We start from the raw sequence: 27,639 nt of genomic DNA, 5'->3' as shown, positions 1-27,639 counted from the left end.
ATACCATTCTGGATGCCTGTCTGGCAATTCGGTAAACGGTCCATCCATTGGAGACACTTTCAAGCTGCTGCTTAATTACTGCTTTTACTTCGGCAGATAGTGCTTTCTGACTGGCCACAAAAATCACAGTGGCCAGACTCACCTAACGATGAGCGAGAAGTAAGAGAAATAAGGAAAACATGTAATTCTATCCAATGTCATAGATGACTTTACCCAAAAGGAGAAAAACTAGAGCCCATCAAAATTGAACAAAATCTGTTTTCCTTTGACATTTATTAATTTTCCACTTTGAAATCATTAGGCAACTTACTCCATTGCTCAGAGCATTGTTTAACGACAGCAAATAATTAGAAACAATGCCCATAAACACGAGTAGGTAAATTAAGATATAATCACACAGTAAAGTATTATATAGTAGAGAAATAGATAGAGATACACTTATCTGTATAGATTTTTCACACAAAATGTGCAAAGATAGAAAATATGCAAAAGATAACATTTATATAAAGTTGAAAATATGTAAAATAATACTGCTTACTACTTAGGATATACACTAAGGTGGTAAATGTATAACATGTATGGGAATGATGAACACCAAATTCAGTGTAGAGGTTACCTCTGGGAAAAGGAAGGTACATAGAGAGGTACAGTTCAATTGGACTGAATACTTTTAAAAGATCTTATTTATTTATTTGAGAGAGAGAGACGTAGATAGCAACAGAGACAGCAAGAGAGAGCACAAGCGGGGAGGAGAGGGAGAACCAGACTCTCTGCTGAGCAGGGATCCTGATGCGGGACTCGATACCAGGATGCTATGATCCCGAACCCGAGCCAAAGGCAGATACTTAACTGACTGGGCCTTGTCGCCTGAAGAAAGCAGTTTTAGATACGAATAAACAGAGCTTTGTAAATCAAAAATGGAAATAGTAAAAAATTCTATTCTGACTTCAGCATATTGATATCTTACATATTACTTTAATCTTTTTTAAAAAATATTTATTTATCTGAGAAAGCACGAGAGGGAGCAGGGGGAGGAAAAGAGGGAGAAGCAGAGAATCAAGCAGATTCTCCACTGAGCATGGAGCCTGACACAGGGCTCAATCTGCAGGACCCTGAGATCATGACCTGAGCTGAAATCAAGAGTCAGGTGCTTAACTGACTGAGCCACCCAGGTGGCCCAATTACTTTAATCTTTTTAAGTAAGGTCAAACAGTAACACTGACTTCCTCAAGTAATTCCCACTAGACCAGATCTAGTCATCCCCAGCAGGTTAAAAAGGGGCTCTTTACCAGAAGTTCTTGTTGTTTGTCTGTGGCTGATCGCCCGATCACCTTATAGAGCTCCATGAGGTCCCCAAGCATGCCATCACCCAGCACTGGCAGCTGCATGGCAATGGCCGCCAGGCAATGGCACATGAGGATACGCGCTGTATCCTGAGCGCTGTGCAGTTGGGTCAACAGGGTCTCAACCACTGATTGGCTAAGATGAGGCCTGCCCTTGGCCAACTTCACCATACAATTTAGAGCAATCTGCATATCAAAGAGAAAATGGCTCAGTTACAAGTTGAAGGTATTAACTGAAGCTTTAAAGAAAGAACTTTGTACAAGTTATCAGAAAAAGGTTTTCTGTAGGCATAACGTTTTTCTTTGTAAGAAACACATGACATACTGAATCTTATTATTAAGATCTACAAATGTTCCGTGTTTAAAATGAAAAGTGAAGATTGTATATTCACCAGTCATTTTAACCCAAGACTATTAAAAAAAAAAAAAAAAGACATGGGGAGAAAATCACAATGCTAAAGAGGCAAAATGGGTCTCATCATACTGCACTTTGATTACTTTTCAAAAATTGCTTCTCAAGTATGGTTTGTAAACCTACCTAGCTAGCAATGCCCAGGATGCTAAAAACACATAGATTCCTGGCCTTACCTATCCCAAAACTTAATGGATTAATTTGTTTTTTAGTATTTGGGTTAGTGAGAGTTTGAAGTTCAAAAAAGGTGTCCTAGTGACTCTTAAGCACATACAAGTGGGGAAGAGGCTTCTAATTTTCTCTCTTATTTCTCACCGAAATCCAAAAAGCAACTGGCTTTACAACTTCCACTCAGGCCAGTTAATGGCATCAACTAATATTCCAGCCACCAGAACCAGAACCAGAAGTCTCTCACTCTTACATAGCCAACTGATTGCTATATCTTGTCATTTCCACTTTTGTCCAATCTTCAATATCCACTTCCTTTCCATTCTCTCTACCACAACATAAATCTTTCCCTAATTCCTCTTTCTTAAAAAGATGGACCCCTTAACCCATCGTTCACACCACAGCCATGTAGCTTTCAGTATGAGGTAGGCAGACACAACAATGTCTTCAGAAAGTGACAGATGCAGAGCTGAAGATCAGCTAGGTATCTTTCAACAAGCTATTTTATCTTTCTGAGCCTTAAATTCCTCATGAGTATTAAAGAGGAAAAATTTCACTAGATGAGATTTTTGTAAAGAAGGAAAGAAATGTATATACAAATTGTCAACAAGTTTGGCATATAATAGACACACTGAAATAACAAGAATTACAAAGAAGGTCACAGCAGGTCTATTTAAAATTTTAGTATCTCCTCACTACCTACAGAATCAAGACAAAGTTCCTTGGTATGGTATTTGATATTCTCCTTGAGAGAGCTGCAAACTATTTTTCCAATCTTATATATTGTCAGCCACAGTCGTTTATTCACCATTCTTCCAACTAACAAGTACATTTCTGTTTTCATGCCTTTTTTAACAGTGGTCCCTTGGGTTCCAATGATCTTTCCTTAATACTGAAATTCTACCCCTCTTTCAAGGCTTAATTCACATGACATCTACTTGTTCAAGTCTTCCCTAACATCCTGAGTTGAAATGAATCATTCAACTCTGTCTTCTCATTAGAACTGTACTTTTGCTTGTTACTACCAGGGAACTTCGTGCATTCTGCTTGCTATTATATATATTATAGTCCCTTAGATAAGTGTCTGTATCCTCTAAATGGGGAACTTCTCTAACAAAGGGACCCTTCATGACCATCTATATATGTCCCATTGTGCTGAGGCCAGTGTTTCATTGACACCTACATTTGGTGGGAAAATGATTTGGTGTATTCTTTCTCTCTCTCTCTTTTAAACTTTTAAATAAATGTACTGTGGTTCCAGAGGGATTCTGCGGATGAATCACTTGCCAAACGCTTATTGCCTATTTCCCTCCCCAACTCTTATCAGCTTTTATTTAATAATAGTAATATCTCTATTGTTCATCACTATGACATCAAACCTTTCCTTAACATGCTAAACTAAGTTATGACTTCCTTCAAATCACACCTTAGACAAGCTATCATTCTTATAATCTTTGTTGTCTACCTATTAGCTTTTTACTTCTATTAACCCCACTTTTCTTAATTTTGCACATCAACGAATTATATTTCATATTTCATTCCAATAAGAGTAGTTTCATTGCACATTTTTAAAATCTTAAATATCGCTAGTATCTTAAGTATAATAAATAATATAATAATAGATCTTAAATACTTATCAGTGTCACCTCAGATTATAAACTTCCTAAAGTCTAGGAGCTCTGCTTATTTAACTTTGCTTTATATTGTCTAGGCCCTTCATATGTATTTACTACAACTTAATAAACACTGTCAACTGATGACAAAATAGGTCAAAGCTCAGATTTTGACTTTGTCTATCCTTTGGAATAATAATGGTCAATGTGATAGTTTTGAAAGTGAAGATCAAGGGCAAATGTTTGTTTGAACTGGAGTTGACAAACTACTGCCCTTTTGGCCAACTCCTGCCTGGTTTTGTAAATAGTTTTACTGCCACATCCCACTGCCTTGTCCCCCCTTCCTCACACTATGACTGTTTCATTCTACAAGTGTAGAATCCAGTAGTTATGACAAACAATATTTAGCCTACAAAACTTTATTTACTCTGATCCTTTACAGAGATTGCCAATCCCTGGATGAGGTAATAAAAACAGGCATTATATTAAAATAAGTGATATTTTCACCTTTAAAGTGGCTTGAGCACCTGGACTATCATCTTGACTACAAAGTACCAGAAGGGATTCCAGGCCAAAGACAGCATCTTGTTCCAGTGCCAAAAGGTCTAGAGGAAAAACACTAAGTTTTACAGTGGTCAAGTAGAGAAGATTAAACACACACATACACACACACACACACACACACACACACACACTTAGAAGAAAAAAAACACTGAGGAATTGAAGATCTAAGAAACAGCTAACCTTTCTGAAAAAGTACATGTGCCATTACTTCTGAAATGTAAAGGCTATCTTTGGGCTTCTATTTTTCCACTACTTTACTGATGATTATAAAAAAATATATACATTTTATCAAACTAAAAGGCTTTTGTATGGCAAAGGAAACCATCTACAAAACAAAAATGAGAGAAAATATTTGCAAGTCATGTATTTGATAAGGGGTTAGTACCCAAAATATATAAAGAACTCATATGACTCAACAGCAAAAAACAAACCATTCAATTAAAAACTGGGCAGAGGACCTGAAGAGGCATTTTTCTGAAGACGACATCCAGATGGCCAATAGGTACATGAAAAGATGCTCAACATCCCCAATCATCAGGGAAATGCAAATCAAAATAACCAGGAGATATCACCTCACACCTGTCAGAATGGCCATTATCAAAAAGACAAGAAATAACAAGCTGGTGAGGATGTGGAGAAAAGGGGCCCTGTGCACTGTTGGTGGGAGCGCAGACTGATACAGCTGCTGTGGAAGACAGTGGGAGGCTTCTCAGAAAGCTAAAAACAGAACTACTAGATGATCCAGCAACTCAACTTCTGGGTATTTATCCAAAGAAAATGAAAATACTAACTCAAAAAGACATCTGCACCCCCATGTTCATTACAGCATTATTTACAATAGCCAAGATATGGAAATAACCTAAGAGTCCACCAGTGGATGAATGGATAAAGAAAATGTGGTAATGATACATGGTGGATTATTATTCAGCCATAAAAAGAAAGAAAGCCTGCCGCCTGCCATTTGAGACAAGCGGATCAATCTTGAAGGCATTAAGTGAAATAAGTTAGATAGAAGAAGAAAAATACCTTATGACTTCACTTGCATGTGGAAGCTAAAACAAACAAGCAAACAAAAACTGAGCTCGTAGGTACAGAGAACAGATTGGTGATTGCCAGAGAGAAGTGGTGGGCAAAATGGGAGAAGGGGGTTGAAGGGTGCAAACTTCCAGTTATAAAATGAGTAAGTCATGGGATGTAATGTACAGCATGGTGGGTACAGTTAATAATACTATATTGTATATTTGAAAGTTAAGAGAGCAGATCTTAAAAGTTTTCATCACAAGAAAAAAAAATTATAACTATTTATGGTGACTGATATTAACCAGACTGTGGTGATCATTTCACAATATATACAAATATCAAATCATTATGTTGTACACTGAAACTAGTATTTTAAAAAAAGATATATATATACCTATGTTAAATCAAGAGTTAAAGTCACAAAGGTATAAATAAAGTATAACTGAAAGTGTCACCAGCTTAGCTGAGGAAAATACCAGGAACAGCAAACCATATAGTTTGCTAACTAGACATAAATCTTCCTAACTAGACATAAATCTTTAATCTTCCTAACTAGACATAAACTATACTTGTCTATTTTCACCTACAGTGTAACTTTCTAATGAAAACCCTTCTAGGAAGTAATGAAGACCCCATATAATCTTATTAATGTTTTAAGTCAGACCACAAAGAACAAACCCCTTAAGCTGTCTCATGTAATAGCAGTACTATAAGCATTATTCCACTACCTTAGAGCTAAAGTTTCTCTAGAAGTTCTAGAAAATTCTGAATATATCAGTCATCCATATTGAAGTTAATATATATGAGCTTTGAGAACACAGTTTTCTGTGTTACATGGTAGAAAATACTCATTACTGTATCAAAAATAAAACAGGTTTAAATATTCAAATAAGAATCAACATTTAAGGAGCAATTTTAAAGAAACGTCACCTAAGTTAGTGTAGGGCTTGACAGTGTTAAGTCTAGTGAGGCTCAGGGCGCTAGAAAAAAATAGGTACTAGGAATGAGCAGTGCTGATGTCTAGTGGGGATAAGATCTTGACTTATGATCCTTAATAAAGATAAAAATAAACACTGAAACAGAAGAGAGGTCCAAAGTGCATTTGTTTTTGAACACCAGCTTGAACTTATTCAAACCTTCAGGTCAAAGATATTAGAAATACAGTAAAATATAAGCATTATTTTCTATTCACATTCAAAATTATGCATATCAGTTTAATGCTTTAAATACCTAGAGACAAATTCTAGGCAAATTTAATTCATATTACTCTGTTAACTCATTTGCCCCTAGGTGAAACTATTTGTTATTTAAGCCCCTTGATAACTTAAGGGATCTTTTCCTCAATTTTCCAGGTTTTTGTACAGGTGAACAAATGTCATACCACAGGACAGTGACGGGCAGTCATAAGCAATCCCTATCCACAGCACTATGCATGCAAAATTAAGCCCTGGGGAAGAAATGGGCAATGCTCCAATGAAACCTTTCAATTTCACAATCCCAATTCCAAGGTCCTCATATATATATTTTTTATTTTTTTATTTTTCATAGGATTAAGTAATTTTGAGACAACTTGCTCTAAGACCTCAGGGGGCAACCAGTAGATAAAAGCATATGTGCCAAGAATAAGGGATTAAAAAACCAAACACACACACACAATTGCACTCAAACATCAATCCAAAAGCTTACAACCAGTCCTAATCAAACTTACCTTTTTCTTGACAAGAGACCGTTATATTAGTTAGGACTCGTACTCCATGAGCTGCAATGCCCCTGTTATTATGGTAACAGCACTCTTGGGCTAATCTGACCAAGTCAGAGGATCTGGGGGAGGAACCCACATTTCCTAAACAAAAAAGAGAGAAGTAGCACAGACTTATTAATTCATTTATAAAGTCCAAAAGCAGTTCAGCATATAGGTTCGTTGTTCTCATTTTCAAGAGCAAAATCTCTACTCCATCTACTTCTACTCCATCATCAACATAAACCATCATTTCTGTTTCTCCTGTCAAGGAACTTAGAATAGGTATATCTGATAGTCTATAATAATTAGGACTTAATATAGGACTTTCCCATAAAAATATTAATTTAAAAATAAGGAACACAGCAAAAGCCAAAACAACTAAAGACTGTATCTTGGGAGGGCAAATGGATTCTTATTAAAACGGATGTCAATTTTAGGCTTATCAGATAAACCTTACCTTCCTTCAGGAGAGGAAAGAAAAAGAGAAACAAAAATTTTAAGTTTGCTCTTCCCACCTCAATGGGTGGCATATAGTTATATTGCAAAAGGTTTACACAGAATCCATGATTTTAAAACTGGAAAGGATTATGGAATCACATGATTCAATACCCTATTTTTACAGAAGAAACTGAAACCCAAAGATTTTAAGCATCTTGTCCCTGAGATCACAAAATTTGTTATTTATGCCCTACCTCTGTGCTTTATAACTTAAGTTCTATGCTATAAATTGCAGCAACTTTTAAAATTCACACTTGAAATTCTGTAATGTAAGGTTTGCATTATGTATATTTTTATTTATAGTAGAAAAACACTCAGGTGTGAGCGAACTTACAGATCAGCAGATTAAAGCTTTTCAGCTTTTTAGCAGAGTCTCTTGTTCCTGCCTTCCTTTTTCTATTCTTGCTTATTTTTTCACGATTCCTATCACCTTCAACCTTGCCTCTCATGCTAAGAGTGATCGTATTTTTTGAGGTTGAAGGAGACATGATTACTAATTACAAAGCATAAACCAAGACCATCCCAGGTGATGGAGGACATATGTTGCCTTACTGATTTCCAGTTTAACATAAAAGTACCAGCTCAGGTGAACCCTCAGTGTTGTTAAAATAGGCAAAATATTAGAAAAGTTTTTTCAAGACTATGGAACTTGTATTTCTTCCATTCTTTGTCTTGCCCACGTGACTGGGACAATACAGACTCATTTATAGATGTATAAGCATGTTTTGCAACTTGCATTTTTCCTTTTTTTTTTTTTTCTATGAAGACTCATCATAGAAAACTTGGGAGAAAATCAGAAAAAATTCAAAATTTAAAAACTCACATGCAATCACGATATGGAGATACTGACCAATATTCTGCCTTTAAAATATATTTTGGGCAGCCCTGGTGGCCCAGCGGTTTAATGCCACCTTCAGCCCAGGGTGTGATCCTGGAGACCTGGGATCCAGTCCCATGTCAGGCTCCCTGCATGGAGCCTGCTTCTCCCTCTGCCTGTGCCTCTGCCTCTCTCTCTCTCTCTGTGTCATGAATAAATAAATAAATAAATAAAATCTTTAAAAAAATATATATAATATTTTGCAGCACTTTTCTATGTTAACTGTTTTAGGGACAAAACTATTTTTTAATTTAATTTTCATTTATTTAAAAATTATTTACTCAGATAAATTCATCTGATTCAAAAGGTCCAACAAATAGTAGAAAAAGGTAGGTCAGTGAGTAAAGACTTTTATCCAATGTTCTAGGGTCTATACATTTACAAGCATCATATTTCTCGATTTCTTTTTCCTTTTTCCACAGTTTTGCATCGTGCTTTAAACACTATATCAGGGCAGCCCTGATGGCCCAGAGGTTTGGCGCTGCCTTCAGCCCAGGGTATGATCCGGAGACCCGGGATTCAGTCCCATGTCATGCTCCCTGCATGGAGCCTGCTTCTCCCTCTGCCTGTGTCTCTGCCTCTCTCTCTCGTGTCTCTCATGAATAAATAAAATCTTAAAAAACAAACAAACTGTATCATGGATATTATTCCATATTTTCTCTTTAATAAGTTATATTGGCTTTTATTGCAGTTGTGTATTATAATTTCTTTCTTTTTTTTTTTTTTTTATAATTTCTTTAATGAGTTCCCTATTGATGGATTTTTTTATGCTATTACATCCCTTCTGATGGACAATGTTTTGCTATTACATATTATGATGCTATTAATAACCTTCCACATCTGTCATTTCTCAAATGTGTGAATGTAGGATCAATTCCTAGAAGGGAATTTCTGGGTCATTTATAGTTTTGACTGAGTATTTCCAAATCACCTATGCAGACATTTGATAGTTCACAACCCCTCCAGCAGCTTGGCCGTGTGATTTGCTCTGGCTGTTGAGACATTAAAAAACATGTGCAAGTAAATACTATGCAGTGCTTTTTGTGCTGGTGGCTTGCCTTCTTTTGGTGCTGCTAACCCTGGGAACCTGATGTCAACAAGGCTAAGCTAGCCTGCTGAGTCACATGCAGGAGAATTAAGGTGCTCTGCTGAAAGCCTTTCAACCTCCAGCCAGTGAATGAGGCCCTCTTAGACCATCCAGAATGGTCAAGGTTCCAGATGATTGCAGTCTTATGAGTAAAAGCCCATGTGCGATTAGGAGAAGCATTCAGCCGAGGTCAGTCAAAACTGCTGATATGCAGAATCAGAGCAAATACAATTGTGATGGTTTTGAGCCACTAAGTTTTGAGGTGATTTATTACATAGCAGTAGGTAACTGACATAGAAATACCTCACAGAATCACCAGAAAGACTAGAAAACTAATCTCAGAAAATGGACAGGAAAAAGGCCAGGCTAGAGACCAGCCAAGATTGCAGCCCAAACCAGGCACAGAATCAGTTGAGTGAAGATATTACCACCATTCATACTGATTCCTTGATAGCACAGCTTACACTGCTGCCAAAGGTATGGCGACAGAGCAAATGCCCACTGCTAGGTAGACCCTGGAAACCAGGCGTGGCTGAGGTCACTGCTGTGGGGCTAGAATGGATTCTCCTACTTCCCTACTACTTCTTGTTACTGGCTCCCAATTCAGCCTATGCTATGAAATCATCAGCTGAGTCCAGGTTACATGTGTGCACCCGAGCTGGCAGGGAGGTTGGCAAAGAGAGTACCAGGTCTTTTCATCTTCCTATCAAGACTTATTTTTTTTTAAGATTTTATTCATTTATTCATAGAGACAGAGAGAGAGAGAGAGAGAGAGGCAGAGACACAGGCAGAGGGAGAAGCAGGCTCCATGCCAGGAGCCCATGTAGGACTTGATCCCAGGTCTCCAGGATCATGCCCTGGACTGAAGGCGGCACTAAACCGCTGAGCCACCCGGGCTGCCCCCTATCAAGACTTCTCTATATGGCAGGGAATTCCCTTTACCTGGTAAGTTCACAGGCTGTGAAGCCATAAAAAGAACAAATGGACACTGCAGTTCTTTAACTAACTCAATTCAAATTAACTGACTAAAAAACAGGAAGCAATATAGATCCCACAAAATCTGCATTAAAACAAAACAAAACAAAACACTTTTAGCCATTAAGTCTGTTAGATAGCAAACTCCTCAATGGGCATTAATAAAGGCATTTTGAAGTTAAACCATCTAGAATAGGCAACTGGGAAAGCATTATTGAACTGGGGTAAAGTTTTATTTTAATCATTTTCCAGAGGGATAACATATACCTAAAAGAAGGTACATGACATTTGCTTCTAAAATTCACCACCTTTTGGCCTTTAAAATGTACTTCAATCCAAAGGGCACATTGAGTCAGAGACATACAAAAGCAAACGAGCTCTGTTAGGGATCCTCAAAAATATGATTTCACCCAAACAGAATTCAAAATGGGGCAAATCTATAAAAAACAAATCCTTGAATTATGATCAGGGATGCAAAATGTTATGTCCACAGGCATTAGTGAAGAAATCATTTTCAAATAAAATCACCAGCATACAGTACATAAAATCGAAACCATTCTGGATTTTCAGGCTTGAAAGAAACCACCTGCATCATTAACATGAGCAAAGGGATGAGCACATTATCCATCTGTCCTCTCCTTTCTTCTCCTTACCAGAAGCTATGCTGAAGTAATGTTTGATGGCAATGGTCCCTGACAGTGTGGAAAGGACAGACAGCATTCCAAGTTTCAGGCTGTCGTAAGGAGTCTGGAGGGCACATTCACAGAGTGCCTGCGATACAGAAAAGAAGGGAACACAGAAGTTGAAATACCTTCAAACTGGTGAATTGTTTTAAATGTTCTAGCTTTTAGAAAAATGTTATCTTTTTGCCCATGATAACAAACTTAAGTCAAACTGCTGCAGCCAAGAGGAGCATCAGGAGACATATTAGCTGAACACAATGCCATTTCCTAGAGGGGACCCTATACCAGAAAAAGGACACTAAGTAAAAATGAAAGCAACCAGAACCAAAAATGAGCTTTGGTTAATAATAATGATGTACCAATGTCGGCTTATTAATTTTAACACATGTGCTGGACTAAAGTTAAAGACCAACAATTCGGGAAACTGGGTGTAGGGTGTGTGGCAACCCTCTGTATTATCTTTCCCATTTTTTTGTATCAATCTACACCTGTTCTGAAGAATAAAGTCTATTTTTTAAAAAGGTTATTATCATGACTGATTTTTTTATTAAGCCCACTGAAAATTATGTACTACTCAGTCCTTACATGCAAAACTACCACCTCCACCACCTTTCGATTAAGAGATACGAATATTAGTTCATATGTGTATATTTAAAAAAAAGTAAGAATGTGATACTCTATCTTGCATGTAAGTGAATGCACTATCCATCCTTCTCCATTTCGGGTCATCCACTTTACTCCTATCATCCACTTTACTCCTAACGTGGTCTGAAGAATTACCAAAAACAAGATGCTCATTTTTCTTTCAGTAATGTCAACTATGAATACATGCTCCTACTATGGTGACTCTTGCCTCATCCTGCAAATTTACTCTTAGGATATATGTCATATAAACGGTCAAATAACTGCTCTGCTAAATTAAACTAGTTCCCATTCTCCCACAAAGACAAAGGTTCAGAAAATAGCAAAACTTAAAAGACTAGGGGAAAAATAAAAAATAAAATTTCAGAAAAGGTTAAACAGTAAATTTATTTGTACCAGATAAAAATGTCAACAAAATCTTAGGAGTGGAGAGATTTATATAACCTGGTTCTAAAGATCATACAGATAAATAAAAATCAGAAAAATTGGGAAGCCTCAGTGGCTCAGCGGTTTAGCGCCACCTTCGGCCCAGGATGTGATCCTGGAGACCCAGGATTGAGTTCCAAATCGGGCTTCCTGCATGGAGCCTGCTTCTCCCTCTGCCTGTGTCTCTGCCTCTCTCTGTCTTTCTCTGTGTCTCTCATGAATAAATAAATAAAATCTTAAAAAAAAAAAATCAGAAAAATTCTCATGAAGTATAATGAGAGACAAAGGAAGCCCCACCAAATATAAAATGTACAATAAACCTATAGAAGTCAAAGTAGCTTTTCCTACTCATGGACTGAGAAATCAATAAGTGGAAATTAGTCCCAGAAATGGATTAAAATACACATATAAGTTAATATTTGTTTAGTGGCATTTCAAATCAGAGGGATTTTGTAATAAATGGCTCAAGGACAAATGGTCAGTCATCTGGGTAAAATAAAACTTAACCCTTGTTTCTTTTTTATAAATAAAAACCAAAGCTATAAAAAGTACTAAGGGTTAAAATGGGAAAAGAAAACGTAAAAAGATAACTGACAAGCCTGAGGAAAATGTTCATATCATATAAGGTCAATAAAGGCCCAATCATCTTAATATATAAAAACTTCTTACCAGTATACAGGCAAACAACCCAATAGAAAAATGAGTTCATAGACAAAATTTATACAAATGTCTTTTAAAAATAAGATGCTAAACATCACTCATTATTTTGAAATATTTAAAAGATTTTTTTCAGCAGATTGGAGAAGATTAAAGTTTAATAAGACATACTACTGAAAACAGTGTGGGGCAACAGTTGCTCTCACATTGCCAATAGAGAAATAAAATGGTATAAACTTCATTAATGGGTAATCGGCATTGAATATAAAAACTTTAATTATATGTATCATAGGACCCAAGAACTTCTTTTTTAGAAATGTATGCTCACAATGATGTTTTGTTTTTATTTTTTTATAAACTAGTCAAGGTAGCCATGTAATAGTAACAGTCAAAGTACTGGAAACAACTCTATTGTCTATGGTGGGACTGGAAATATAAAGGGAGTACCATATAGCTGGTGAAAGAATGCAGATCTAAGTATTAATGACAGAGGTTCCCCAAGATGTACTGTTAAGTGATAAATAGTTCAGAACATGCATATACTGCATTTTCATTTTCATACAGTAAAAAGGACATACACATGCTTATGTATGGATGACAAAATTTGGAAGGATATGTAAGAAATTAGTAAAACTGACCACCTCTGCAGGGGAGAGCTGAGGGAAGAGGTAACTTACAAGACAGACTTACTTTCACTCATTGTGCACCCTGAACTCTGCATTTTTAATCATGTGTATGTGTACTTTTACAACCGAAAGAAAAACCTAGTTAATAACAAAATCAGCAGCAGCAGCAGCAGCAGCAGCAGCAGCAGCAAATAATCATGACAGCAATGGAAATGGACTTGAAAGACAAAGTAGGTTTCTGGTAATGGAAGGGAAGACTGTGATCGAGATGAAGCAAACAAGAAGTGTGGCGGTTAGGCCAGAATATGGAGTATTTATTTGTGGCCTAGGAGGAGCTATCTCCAAAAGGGATGAAGGCTAAGATAGAGAAACACTCAGAAGATCACGCCAGATTAAAGATGGCCCTGAAAGTTAGGCAGAGTAATTTAAGCTTAATGGGAAAGGAAATAGTAAGTCACTGGAGAGGAATAATGTTAATGAAAGATTTAGAGAAGATTATTCTGGCAATGATAAACAGGTGAGAGCCAAAAAGCCTAGGGCAGAAATCCAGGCGGTGGTGATAGATAATGGCCTGAACTACAGCTTGAGGGTAGGAATGGAGAGTGGAGGGTGAATACGATAACCTTGCAGGGAATAAATCAACAAGAAGGATTCAATGATTACTAAAAAATTTCAAACCTGATGACCAGAGAATATTGGTTCCATTTATGAAGACTGAGAATTTATGGAGATAAGCTAATTTCTGAGGAAGGACAGAAACAGGAAGAGATATGAAATCCAAGAAGAAACATCTACCAGGCATTTGGAATCTGACATGTAACAGATTTTTAACCCCAAGACTTGCATCAGAATTCTGGCTCTGCCACTTAACATCTCTGTGATCTGTGCCAATTACTGAAATCTTTGAGTCTCAACTTCTTTGTCTGTAAAATGGGGGTAAAGACGTATACAGAATTGTTTTCTTTCTTTTTTAAAAAAAACATTTATTTATTTTAGAGAGAGAGAGAATGTGTGTGAAGAGGAAGGGGGAAGATAAATCTCAAGCAGACTCCCCGCTAAGTGTGGAGCCTGACTGTGGCTCAAGTCCATGACCCAGGAGGTCATGATCTGAGCCAAAATCACAAGCTGGATGCTTAACTGACTAAGCCACCCAGGCATCCTGTAGAATTGTTTTCATATAAAACATCTCTGGAAAAACATACTAGAAATTAGACATTGGTTGCCACTGGGCAAATGATTGGATGGCAGAAGACTTAAGTGGGAAATACCTTATGATATATATCCTTTTGCAATTTTTGAATTCTGACACATGAACATACTAGCATAAAAAATTTTAAATAAAATATAAGTGGGGGTGACATTTATTGTCTGTAATAATAAAAAGCTCCTGAGACGCAAAGAGCTTTGCAAAGCTCTACAAGCTACTATGCAGGAGAGCAGTTCAGAAACTCAGGAAGAAGGACTAAATCACTGGAGAATGAATGCCCACATTGATGTGAGGGACACCGTCAGAATAGCAGAGAAGAATGGGAGGAAGCACTGAGACTCAACTGAGCTCAATGACACAATTCTGAAGAAAAGGGGGCAGTGCAGAAACCAGAGAGGATACGGGGTTTTTTTTGAGAGTGGGAAAAATGAATGAGGACAATTCAGTGCAAAGAAGCCAAGAGAAGGGGTAAAGCTGACAGTGCCAAATACACTAAAAGGAAAGATGACAAAGGCAGACAAGCCTCCAGATTTAGCATTAAGAACACTAGTGACATTTCAAGTGCCTAAGCAAAAGTGATAGGAAACAGATCTAAAGGCAGGTGTATTAAAGAAACAGTGAAGGATAAAAAAATAAAAGCAGGCATAGATACTGTTTTTGAAGTACAAAAGAAAGCAGTTTTTAAAAAATGATTGTGTTTAAATAATACCATAGTCTTTTCTACTTATTCAAACACTTAAGCCATTTCCATTTATCTATGTCTTACTGCCTAAATTGTCCTACCTTATGCTCTTAATTAGTTTAGGCTTAGGAATAAAATCCTCAGCCAAATGCCCCAGAAGTTAAGGACTATTTACTGATTTAACTTTGAATAATTAAGAAACATTTAACCTTTTGGGATAATCAAGAAGGTGTACACAAGGCATTTATGATAATGATATTAATAATTTTTATTTTTTAATTTTTTTGTATTAATTTTTTAAAAAGCAGAAAGAATTTCACCATTTAAAAAATTGAGATGGGTTTATACTATATGTTGGCAAATCGAACTTCAATAAAAAAGTAAATAAAAAATTTTTTTTAAAATTTGAGAAAAATGTTAGAATAATTTTTGATAAAGTTATTTATGTTATCTTCTAATTTCTGTCACTCAGTACCGCATTGCATACCTAAAATGCTCTCAGTAAATACATACTGATTTCAAGGTTCATTGATTCAAACCAGTTAGCTTAACAGAGCACATCACAAAGTTCCCCAGAGATGGCATGTCAATCCTATTTCAGTGATGAAATCTGGCTCATTTCTGTTCCAAGGATATGACCTATTACAAAACTGTCTTACCAGGTCCATTTTTCATACTGACAAAAAGGAAAAAAATCTAACTCTTCAAAACAGCCCCCTCTCTCCCTTACTTCCATGGTCATCTTTACTGATTGGTTTGAATTTGTCTCTCTAGGCTGGCTTACCTCTCTGCTCAACTGAAGCTCTGTCCTGAATTACTGTTTTCTAGGTCAGTTCCTAACTAGGGGCTTCTCCTCTACCCTAGAATGGGACCAGCCACCAGGGATGTGCTCCAGAAAAGCACAGCAAAAAGCTTATAAGCTTTAACATACAGAAAAATGTTATGTTTAAAAGTACTCTGTCAGAGACATAACCCCTCTAAATTTTCTATATTTCCATTGTATCAACCCATAAAGAAAAAGATGATTAAAAGAACTAATTCTCAGGCTTAACTTGTCATTCCTCCTCGTATTAGGTAAAGTACAGATCAGAACTCTCAGGAGATATAAAGCCAAAAATAAAATATGTCTTTGAAAATATTCAGAACAAATAATCTTTCACTTTGTAACAGAACTGCTTAGCAGAGAGCCTGACATGCAGGGCTCCATCTCAGGACCCTGAGATTAGGACCTGAACCCAAGGCAGATGTTTAACCAACTGAGCCATCCAGGTGCCCTCATCAGTTTAGTTCTTTTGTAGTTAAGACTGTTTCTTGGTTTGCCTCTCCCTTTTTTCCCCATACGATCATTTGTTTTGTTTCTTAAATTCTATACGAGTGAAATCATATGATATCTTTCTCTGACTTCTGCTGTAAAACAGAACTCCTTCAAAAACACTTTCTATATTTATTGTCTCTGATATTTCTCCTGTTTTTCCAATCAGTCTTGTACCCACAATACTCCAATAAAACTGTTCTCATGCAGATCATCAACTATTTCATTCTGCTAAATGCAAAGGCAAATTATCATTTCTCATCTCTTGGAGAATACAAATACAGTGCAGTATCTCCCATGGTGGACTGCAGCGTTCTTCCTATAAAACAGTACAATCTTGACTTCTCTCCTACCTCACTGGCTGCTTATCAGGCTGCTTTGCTGGTTCTTATTTCATCATTCCCTGAATCTTCTCATTTATTCTCTCTCCTTAAGTGACTCATCCAGTCTCATGACTTTAAATACCATCTATGAACTAATGAGACTCTCATATTTACAACTTCATTTAGATCTGTTCTTTAAACTCCAACTCCTTGACATCTCCACTTGGATGTCTGATACCATAAACTTTATTTGACCAGAACTGAACTCTTGATCTTTAAGAAATAAGCATCCTACAGTCTTACCCATTCCAAGTAAATCTGTTGAAGCCAAAAACCTTGAGTCATCTTTTGTCTTATACTCTACAAATAATCTGTCAGTAAATCTTTCAGACTTGCCTTTAAAATGTATCCAGAAAAAAATAAAATAAAATAAAATAAAATAAAATAAAATAAAATAAAATGTATCCAGAATATTAGCACTTCTCCCTGCTAACTTCACTGTTCCGCTGGGTTCAGATAACCATAGTATTTTCTAATTGGAATATTTATAATCACCTCCTAAATGTTTTTCCTTGCTTCTGCCCTTGTGTCCCTACAATCTAGTCTCAATACATCTAAGCCAGAGAGAATCTTTTGGAACAAATAGGCTAATGTCCTTTGCCCCCCAACCCCTAACCCCTGGTAACCATCACTTTACTCTCTGTTTTCATAAGTTTGGCCTTTTTAGATCCCACAAATAAGTGATATCATACCGTATTTGTCTTTCTTTGTCTGACTTGGGATGGAAGGGGTGGGGGATAGGACAGATGTTGTTTAAGGGTACGAACTTAAAAAGAGTAAGTAAGTCCTAGAGATCTAATGTATAGTATTATAATAAATATGGACAACAATATTGTATGATAATCATCAAACATGCTAAGTCTCTAGAACTTAATTATTCTAACCATTAAAATTAAGAAATGATAATTCTGTAATGTGATGGGTTGCTAATTATCACAAAAATGGCAATCATAGTACAATATATGCGTATCATATCAACATGCTGTACACCTTAAATTTATACAATGTTATATACCAAATATATTTCAATTAAGAAATAATAATGGCCTGTACTAAAGAACAGGACACATAGGCCCTAAATGATCTGCTACCCACTTCATCCATCTTACAGCATCTCCAACTCTTCTCTTTGTAATCACACTGACCTCATTCTCATCAATGCTTTCACCTCAGGACCTTTCTTGCTATTCTTTCTGCTGGTAATGCTCTTGCCCCATGAAGCTGGTGGTCCCTCCTTTAGGTCCCTGCTTAAGTGTCAACTTCTTAGTGACAGCTCCCCTGACCACCCTGTGTAAAACTGCAGCTTCCATCTTCCTCACTCACTAATCCTCTTCCTTGACTTTTTCTCCATAGCATATGTTACTACCTGGCCTCTCTACCTAGCAGAAGCAAATCCAAACCTTCTCTAGAGAACAACTTCTTCAGAGAATTCTCACACATACTTTTCCAAGGAAAATGAGTAGCTCAAGGTGAAAAAACAGACAAGTATATAAGGAAAAAGGGTACTATAAAAGAGGGCCAATAGAAATCAGGAGCAGAGATACATTTGAAAAGACTTTACATAAGCTGGAGAGATAATTGTTGAACTAAAACAGGAGAAATTATTCACAACACAACACAAAGAGATAAAGAGATGGAAAAAGGAATATAAGGAACATGGGGGATTCATAGAAGAGCTAACATATATTTAAGTGGAGATCTAGGAGGAAAAGCAGTATCTGGAAAAGTTATGGCTGACAATTTCCCAGAACTGTTGAAAAGCACCATTCTTATGATTCAAGAAAATCAATAGTCCAGGCAGTTTAAATAGAAGAAATCTATAATCAGACTGTTCATAGTGCAGAACATCAAATTAGAGAAAAATTTTAAAGCAGGAAAAAAAATTCCTTCAAAAGAGTACTGCTATTCTCAGCAGCAATAATGGAAATCAGTAGACAGTAGACAGTAGAATGGTATTCTCAATGTGCTGGGCATTCTACTCCCAGAGAGAGTGTCTTTCAAGGTTGAGGGCAAAATGAAGACATTTTCAGACAAACAAATACTGGGAGAGCTTACCACCACAGATCCTCACCAGAGTACTTTCCAAAGGCAGAAGAAAAAGTATCCCAAAGAGAAAGGCTGAGATGCAAGAAGACCAAAGACAATGGAACGTCCAAATGGTCAATGAATTTATAAAATAACATTATTCGATACAAGAGGATTAAGACACATGATAACAATATGTAAGAGTTTAGAAGGATATAAATGAAAAGTGCATTTTAAGGTATTTGCACCAGAATTAACACAGGACATAACTAAAACGTAAAGATGCATTAAAGAAACGCTGGAAGTAAAACAGTGATAATCTTTTTGTTTTAAAGACTGTATTTATTTATTTGGGAGAGAAGGAGAGAGAGAGAGAACCCATGAGGGAGGGGAGGAAGAGAGAGAGAAGCAGACTCCCCACTGAGCAGAGAGTCTGATTCAGGGCTCGATTCCAGGACCCTGAGATCAGGACCTGAGACAAAGGCAGATGCTTAACTGATTAAGCCACCCAGGCAACCCTAAAACAATGATAATCTATCAGATAGATACATCGAGGAAAAAACTGAAGTAGCTATAATAACATCAGACAAAATAGAAGGCAAAAGATGTAGTATAGATAACTAGAAAAATGAAAAGATATAGCATATTCATGCATTAAAAGACAACATCGTAAAAATATCGGTTTCTTACAAATCGATCTTCCCAAATGATGGAATCCCAATGAAATTATCAACTTTTTTTTCGATTTTTTTTTGTGAAATTTGATCAGTTACTTCCAAAATTTATGTAGAATATCAGTGGCCAATAAGTTACAAGTATCCAGAATATACAAAGAATGATTATAAATCAACAGAAAAATAACCAAGACTTGAATAGCCGTGTCACAAAAGAGGAAATCCAAATGGTCAATAAACACATTAAAAGGATGTTCAACTTCAGTAATCAAGGAATTAGAAATTAAAACGACAACTTCTAAACTGGTAAAAAATGTAATCTAAGGATGTGAATCAGTGGGCACTCTCTACTGGGAATGTAAATTGGTTCAATCACTTTGGAACACAGTTTGACATTACCCGGTAAAGCTGAAGATATACATATTCTGTAAGTCAGCAATTTCACTCTCAAGTATATAAAGAAACTCCTGCATATTAAGTGTCAAGAGATAAACTGAAGAGTGTTCATAGCAGCATTGGTTGCAAGAGCCCCATGTTGAAAATAACCCATCAAGAGCAAGTAAACTGGTCCATTCCATATAATGAATACTACATAGCACTTAAAGGAAAAAAACCTTCATGCAACCGCATGTATGAGTCTCATCAGTATAATGTTAAGCACAAGAAATAAAAACAAATAGTAAGCATTATTTTTTAGGGAAGCATATATAGGTAAATAAATAAAGGGCGAAGAAATGATCATCACAAAAGTGAAAACAAAAGTTTCCTTTGGGCTGGCTTTATGGTTCTTCCTGTACTAGGAAGGTGGCAAGGTTATGTGAGCCTGCAGAGTTCTGTTTCTAGCTGGATGGTCGCTAGAAAACATTGTTTTCTTTTACAGTTATTTAAGCTATTAAATATCTATTTTATATACTTTTTTGTATATGTGGTCTATCATACAATAAGGAAAAAAAAATGAGAAGGGATGATATAGTGCTTTCCCTGGGTTTGGTTTCCTCTGGTAGCTGAGTACATTCTCTTCTTGAAAAGACAGTATTATTTAGTAGAAAATGCATTACAGGAGAGAGCTCTCTTAATTAAAATCTTAATTAAGTCCTCTTAGGAAGTTCTCTTAACCATATTAAGTCTCTCTGAACCCTAATTTGTTCATCTACTAAATGCAAATACTAACAACTGCCCTTATCTCTAGGGATATTTGTGACTATCAATCACAATATACTGAAATGTGTTTAGAAAACGGCAAATAAAAAACCAATTAACACAGTAGCTTAGTTTCATAAACTGAAATTCAAAAGTTTTTGTTGCACTGTAGCTATGATGACACGAAGAGATAGTAAAATCCATGAAAATAAAGGTCAAATTCTAAGAATCTTCCATTTCACTTTAAATGGCATTTTTAAAAAATGGTACATCTGTTAACAGTAGTGAATAAACAAATAGGGCTCCATTTTGAGAAAAATATAAAACATTAAATTAACCTAAGAAATGCTATAAAAGATGCCACATTAGGAAGAGCCTAGATATTGGGCAGCCCCAGTGGCCCAGCGATTTAGCGCCGCCTTCAGCCCAGGTTGTGATCCTGGAAACCCAGGATTGAGTCCGTCAGGCTCCCTGCATGGAGCCTGCTTCTCCATCTGCCTGTGTCTCTGCCTCTCTCTCTGTGTGTCTCTTATGCATAAATAAAGTCTTTAAAAAAAAAAGAGCCTAGAGATCGAGACCTGATCTTATATTTACAAAAGAAAACTTAGGAATGTCCTTCCTTTCCATGAAAAGGAAAAATATACTTTGCTGAGTTATGCTTCCAGGACCTTCTCCCTAATAAATCACAGTCAGTATCAACTGTTCTCCCAAAAGTGAGTAAAGGAGACAAGCATTAAATAAATGATTTCACTGAGCTTCTCAAACAGCCTTAATGCTATTACAGGAAAATTCACAAGAAATTGAGAGGCAAGTCTAACTCACTAACAAATTGAAACATGAAAGGATAAAAGTTTTATGTATTTACTTTGCCACTTAAAATAACATCTATCACAAATATCAACAATTCCCCTAAATTTTTTTCATAAAGAATGAAAAGATGACAAAGATGATAAAAATGTAAAGTAAAAACTTTTTACAATGATATATTATTTTTCTATATAAAATACTAATGTTCAAAGTTCTACATACCTGAATGTTTTCCCTGCTCCAAGTGTGTGGTGTTTTATTGGCAAGTAATTTCAGATCTTGAATAGCAAGTCTCTTTACTGCTTTCCTAGGATCATTCTTCAAATACTGCAATAGAAGCTGAATCTATGAAAGAAGTACGTCATTTGTGAACAATACTGCCACTGAAATTACCATTAGGGATGTACAGTTCAGTGAAACTTTTAGATGTGATACAGAACTCATTTCCAATTGCAGCCCTATTACTTATTAGTTATGTGTCCATGTTTGGGCCACCTTCTTGTATGCATAAAAATATACTAACCCTTAGCTTGTAAGGTTCTAGTGTGGGACCTGGCTTTGAATACTGAATTCTTTCTTTTCTCTCTTGGCCAACCCCACACTCTGCCATGTACCCTTCAACTCCACCTCATTTTCTTAAAAGGCTCCTAAGAATGAAGACTGTGAATACAGAAAAAAAAAAAAAAAAAAAAAAAAGCCAGCAAAAGGAAATGAAAATGATCTTTATCAGAGAAGAGGACCTTAATATTATCAAAACTATGAGTTACTTTTTTAAAATTAATTTATACTTAATATGCAAGTTTACTGAACAAAAGGCAGTTTAAAAAAATTTTTGAAATTACCTGCTTAGGCGTATCGACCAAAGATGAAGCGGCAAGCAGCGTAAAGGTGTGCAAAGAAACAATCACCATTTTGGTGGAGGGATAGGATGTGACCAGCTGCTGTAAAAGCTGACGTGCACTGGATGCCAGGATGGCGTCATGATGCATGTGCTGGAGGATGGGGATTAACTTCAGTTTCAAGTCTACTGGTGTGGCTAAACCTGGACACAAAAGGAATAGTCAGGGAAAGATATCAGACCGTCATCCTTGATAGTATTTCACATTCAGAAGTGATACAATTAACAACATGACCATTTAAAATCAAATAGTATACCAATGTTATGTTTAAGACATTAAAGATAATCATACTAGAGCTAACCCAATTAGGTTCAGTAGTTTTGTTTTGTTTTTCCAAAAGCACTTATCTTAACATTGGTTTTTTGGTGACTATAAAACTATAAGCTGACAGAAGAAAATGCCTTTAAAGGCACACTAGAAAGCAAAGTCATATTTGCTGTCTATACCTTCCCACAATGTGCTAGAAAGATATACAAATATAGATATATAGGTACGCATACACCTATGTACACACACATGCAATGGCTACAATTTAGTTATATTTACAATTTTAATTATTTCCTTCAACACTAAGTCAAGATCTAGGATGTAACTAGACTGTATGTGGAGGGGTTCCTAAGTTTTTTGAACTCTGTGTAGCAATGCCTTTTTTTTTTTTTTTTTATTGCCTACAGAGTTGGAACTTCATGAGGATTAACTCCAATGCATCTTTTGCTGTCAACACTGGAGCTACACAATAAAATATTTTGTTCAACAGCATGGCTTTGTGATGATAGAGAACAAAAAAATTGTTAATCATAATTTACTGCATATATGCCAAAAGCTAATTTATACTCTGCAGACCACTGTTTTGCCATTGTGAAGTAACTGTTAGTGTGAATATATGAGAACATTTCAACATCCAGTGGTGGCTTACGTCAACAAACTCCCTTGCTATTTGGCCTCCATTTAAGTCTGGCCAAAGCAGAGAGCCCCAGGAGCTGGGAGGGAGAAAAATGAGGTCAGAGTATTGACTCCCTGGTTTTCTCTCTGCAGTCATATATATTATGCTTCTATTAATATTTTGATCCTTAAGGTACCAGATGCATTTGATACTGCTAACCATTCTGTCTTTGAAACTCTCTCCCCCAAAGGCACACTCTTCCTGGTTTTTGTCCTTTCTGGCTGTTCCTTCTAACTCTCTTTGTATTTATCTCTTTTATCCACACTTTAATTTCTGGTATTCCTTGGGTTGGTAATAAACCTTCTTCTCACCCTTAGTACCTTCCCTGAGTGAGGTGCTATAATCCCATGGCTTCCATTACCAGCTATATTCATAATAAAACTGCCCCTCTAAAAATTTTTCCTATTTCAGTATATGATTGCTTTATTAATTTAACTCCTCACACCTTGGAGTTTTCTTGATTCTCTTATTTCTCTCACATCCCATATACAAATTTATTAGCAAATCTTTTAGGTTCTATCTTTAAAATATAACCCAAATCTGACTATGTCATTCTGCTTCCATCACTGTCACACTCATCTACTTCTACCACCATCTCTTGACTGGATTATTGCAAAAGTCTCCTATGTATTCTCTCTACTTAGGCCTTTCCCCATGGCAGATTCTTGTCTCCTATCCCTCCCCTCTTCCTCTGCAAATCTATGCTCAACCCAGCAGTCTTTGGAATTCTTTGTTTATAGACATTTTTATTGGTTTAGGGACACTCAAGAGATTTCACTTTGCAGAAACACAAGCAAATTAAAATTAAATGTGAGGATACTTTATTTCTAAAACTCCCCTGCCATGTCCATATCTTGGGCTCCAGTCTTCTTCCACTTCACCCTCACTCCCACTCCTGTGCTTTTACCCCCTTTTTGTCTTTCACCCCCTAGTTCCTGTTCTTCTGCTTTAAATTTTTTTTATAGGTAAAACTTAAGAAACAATAATGAATCTTAGGTGTACAAATTAATAGGTTTCTACATATCAAAATACCCAAATAACCATCACCCAGTATACACAATACTCCAGCGCCTTAGAACGCTCACCTCTATATTGTCTATCAACTCCCTTGCTATATGCCCATTTGGGTTTAGCCAGTGAAAAGTCCCAGCAGGGCATGGGAGGCAGAAGAAAGAGGTCAGAGTATTTATTCCCTGGATCCCTCTCTCTGGGGTTACATTAGGTCATATCACACTGAAGGTCATTTTTCAAAGTGGCCCCTTGGATGAGACTCCAGGTTTCTGATAACCACTCCCTCTCTGCACCCTTGGGTACAGGACTACACCATTCCCTACAGTTCACTCTGCCTATACCTTTGTAGTTGTTCTTTCCTTAAACCCTCCTTGGATTATTTTAATTCAAGTATGTCACCTATTTCCTGCTGCGATCCTGCCCGATAGAGCCAGTGTTCAATAAAAACCACTCAGTGAGTGAGTGATGCGTCCTTTTAATGACAGCTTTTTGCAGAAGAGCCCTTTTTTCTGGCAGTGAGAAAAAAGGACAAAGGAATAAAGGAGAATAGGACAAAGCTCAATCACCATTATCTTGGTTTTCAAGTAATTTTAATGTGCCTCCATTTCCTCTTCTGTAAAATAGACATAATAATATTGCCTGTCAAGTCTGCCAAGTCGCACAATTCACAGGAATGCCACTTAGAAATATACAAAGAAGGTGGTACTCTCCAGAGGCATGCAGGGCTGGAACCCCAGGGCTCCCTGTAATGAATAGGACAGGAGTAAGTGGGGCCAATACCCATGAAGCCCTGCGTGGAAGATGAGAAAGCTAGGGCCTTGAAGGCTATGATAAAGAATTTGGATATGAGTTTAGCTGCAATTAGAAGACACTGAAGGAGCTTTAACGGAGTATGGAGACTCCCAGAGCTTCTAACAGCCCTCTGCTCTTTCAGATCAGTGCACTCTTCCCGTAAATATCTATATTTCTCACACAAGCATCACTTCATTCGAGGTCTTCCTTGATCAACATATACAAAATACAAAGTGTCCCTTCCACTGTGTGGCATGGACTCTACCGTGGGGACTCTATCCGGCCTACCTCACTTCTCCACAGCAATGGTTATAGTTTTGTCTGTTGCCATCCCTCCCCCGCTTCTGCCACTAGAATGTAGGTTACATGAGATCAAGGGCTCTGTTTTGTTCACGACTATATTCTAAGCACCCAGAAGAGTTCTGGCATTTAGAAAATGTTTAAATAAATATTATTGAATCAATTAGTGAATGAATGGTGACAAGCATGTAACAGGTACTTAATAAATGTTAAGAGCTGTTATTAATATAAATCCCAGCAAGTCACTTCATTATAATGAATGAAGCGTACATACCTTGAATCATTTCACTGATTTTGTTACAGATTCCTACAGCAAAATCCCTTTGGGAAGAGAGAACAGCGAAAATTTTAAAACCAAAAAAATTACATTTGCTTAAATTTTCTAAGGCTATAAACAGAACACAAACAGGAGAAACATAAAACTGCAGATCATAACATTCCAAACATCAAGTACTGGGGGTGGGGTAAGAAATGCAACTGAAACCAAAACTCCCACCAGTAAATGGGCTTACGCCAACACCATTTCCAAGTGGTATTCAAGGCAAGATGTTCTGATTTATGGGTGTTGTTTCACTCTGCATCACTGAGTGCCACTGTCTAAAAGATTGAAGGTCGTTACGCCAGCGCATGATATTTTAGGATATGCTTTTAATTTAGAAAAGCTTTTAACACCATAAGCTGATTATGTAAACAATAAAATATATTTTGAATATTCTAAATTTTAGAAAAATAGACTAAGTATGAAGTAGAAAAGCCAAGAAGGAAATATAGGCAGAATCTTACCAAAAGCCAAACTATTTGAAGTCAGCCATGATTTTTTTATATTATATATATGTAAAATGTTTTCCAAGATGCTTTGATTCTGTCCCAATAAAAATACCAGACTGCTGCAAAAGTCATTAGTAATATGAATATTTGGGATAAGACCATTATATTATATGTAAGGAAATATAATACACATAATATGAATCAAGGTTGGCTCGTTTAGCCATTATAAATGATCTATAAGATAGGCAATACTTCCCTCTGTAGTTTAGTGGATGTCTACATAAAATATTTCCTGCCATGGAGATATTTGCCATTTTCAATTCATTCTCTCATAGGTAAATAGTGAAGTTTTCTAGAGGCTACATGACATCATCTCTTGACAGCTAACAGAATGTGGAATTGTGCATTCTTTTGTTTCCTAGAGTTTTCTAAGGTAATAGGTTTAGGTTTGGTGTATAATGTTTTCTGAGATTAACTCAGTTCTCAATTCTTCTCCTCTGCTTTTATTATATTTGACTATATCTTTTATTATCTCTATAACCTCATTTTTTAAAAGATTTATTGATTTATTTATTCAAGAGAGACACAGAGACAGAGAGAGAGGCAGAGACACAGGAAGAGAGAGAAGCAGGCTCCTCACAGGGAGCCTGATGTGGGACTTGATCCCAGACCCCAGGATCACGACCTGAGCCGAAGGCAGATGCTCATCCCTGAGCCACACAGGCGTCCCACTCTATAACCTCATTATCACCCAATACATCATTATTTTGAAATCCTTAAGTTTTCCTTATGCTTATAGAGAAACATATCAGGAAGTACACATTGCCATGCTTTGTGATAAAGTTTTGGAAGATTTTTCTAAAATTGTTTGTTTTAGAATTGAACAATATTTTATTCCAAAATAAAATAAAAGTTTATTTGCAAAGTATTTTTTTATAGTTAAAAATGAATCACTGGCTTGACGAGGTTAGAAGACTCATTTTCTCAACCCACGGCTGCATCATGTAGGTCTAAAGATGCTGAAAAAGATAAAACTGAAATATCAGAAAGTTTTCTAACTAATTCAAGGAAGGAATCTATTCTAAAGAAAAGCAAAACTATAAATTTAAAAAAATGACTCGTTATCCTATTTTTTTAAATGTTAATAATTTAACTTATTGTACTTTATGAAATAAAACATTTCAAAAAGTATTATGGTACCATTTAACTTGAGGTTTCATTTTGAGACTAATTATTTAGAATTAAAAAAAAAGAAAAGACTGAGTATTTTAAGTGTGCTCTTTAAAAGCAAACTATTGATTTTTAAACTAGAAATAACAACAGGGTAAGTTATCGTAATGCACAGGCTGGAGAAGCGCACATAA

The 27,639-nt window shown here is 36.4% G+C and overlaps 1 protein-coding gene across 2 annotated transcripts in view; it reads right to left on the bottom strand.

Moving 5' to 3' along the window:
- The window catches only part of INTS7 (integrator complex subunit 7), an 85,325-nt gene that overhangs the window by 30,419 nt on the left and 27,267 nt on the right, over positions 1 to 27,639 (bottom strand). Inside the window, exons 5-12 of one of the 2 annotated variants that reach the window (XM_077902190.1) lie at positions 25,782 to 25,828; positions 22,405 to 22,604; positions 21,785 to 21,889; positions 10,952 to 11,069; positions 6,829 to 6,963; positions 4,044 to 4,141; positions 1,290 to 1,529; positions 5 to 142 (exon numbers count right to left, since the gene is read on the bottom strand). In XM_077902190.1, coding sequence (XP_077758316.1) covers positions 5 to 142; positions 1,290 to 1,529; positions 4,044 to 4,141; positions 6,829 to 6,963; positions 10,952 to 11,069; positions 21,785 to 21,889; positions 22,405 to 22,604; positions 25,782 to 25,828 — 1,081 coding nt within the window. Of the gene's footprint in view, positions 1 to 4; positions 143 to 1,289; positions 1,530 to 4,043; positions 4,142 to 6,828; positions 6,964 to 10,951; positions 11,070 to 21,784; positions 21,908 to 22,404; positions 22,605 to 25,781; positions 25,829 to 27,639 lie in introns of both variants that reach the window. The other variant, XM_077902189.1, reaches the window with a different exon arrangement.

Source organism: Canis aureus, chromosome 6, assembly GCF_053574225.1.
Source record: "Canis aureus isolate CA01 chromosome 6, VMU_Caureus_v.1.0, whole genome shotgun sequence".
Classification (NCBI taxonomy): domain Eukaryota; kingdom Metazoa; phylum Chordata; class Mammalia; order Carnivora; family Canidae; genus Canis; species Canis aureus.
Note: the sequence above shows the minus strand (reverse complement) of the source record. Positions and strands in the feature narration are given on the sequence as shown.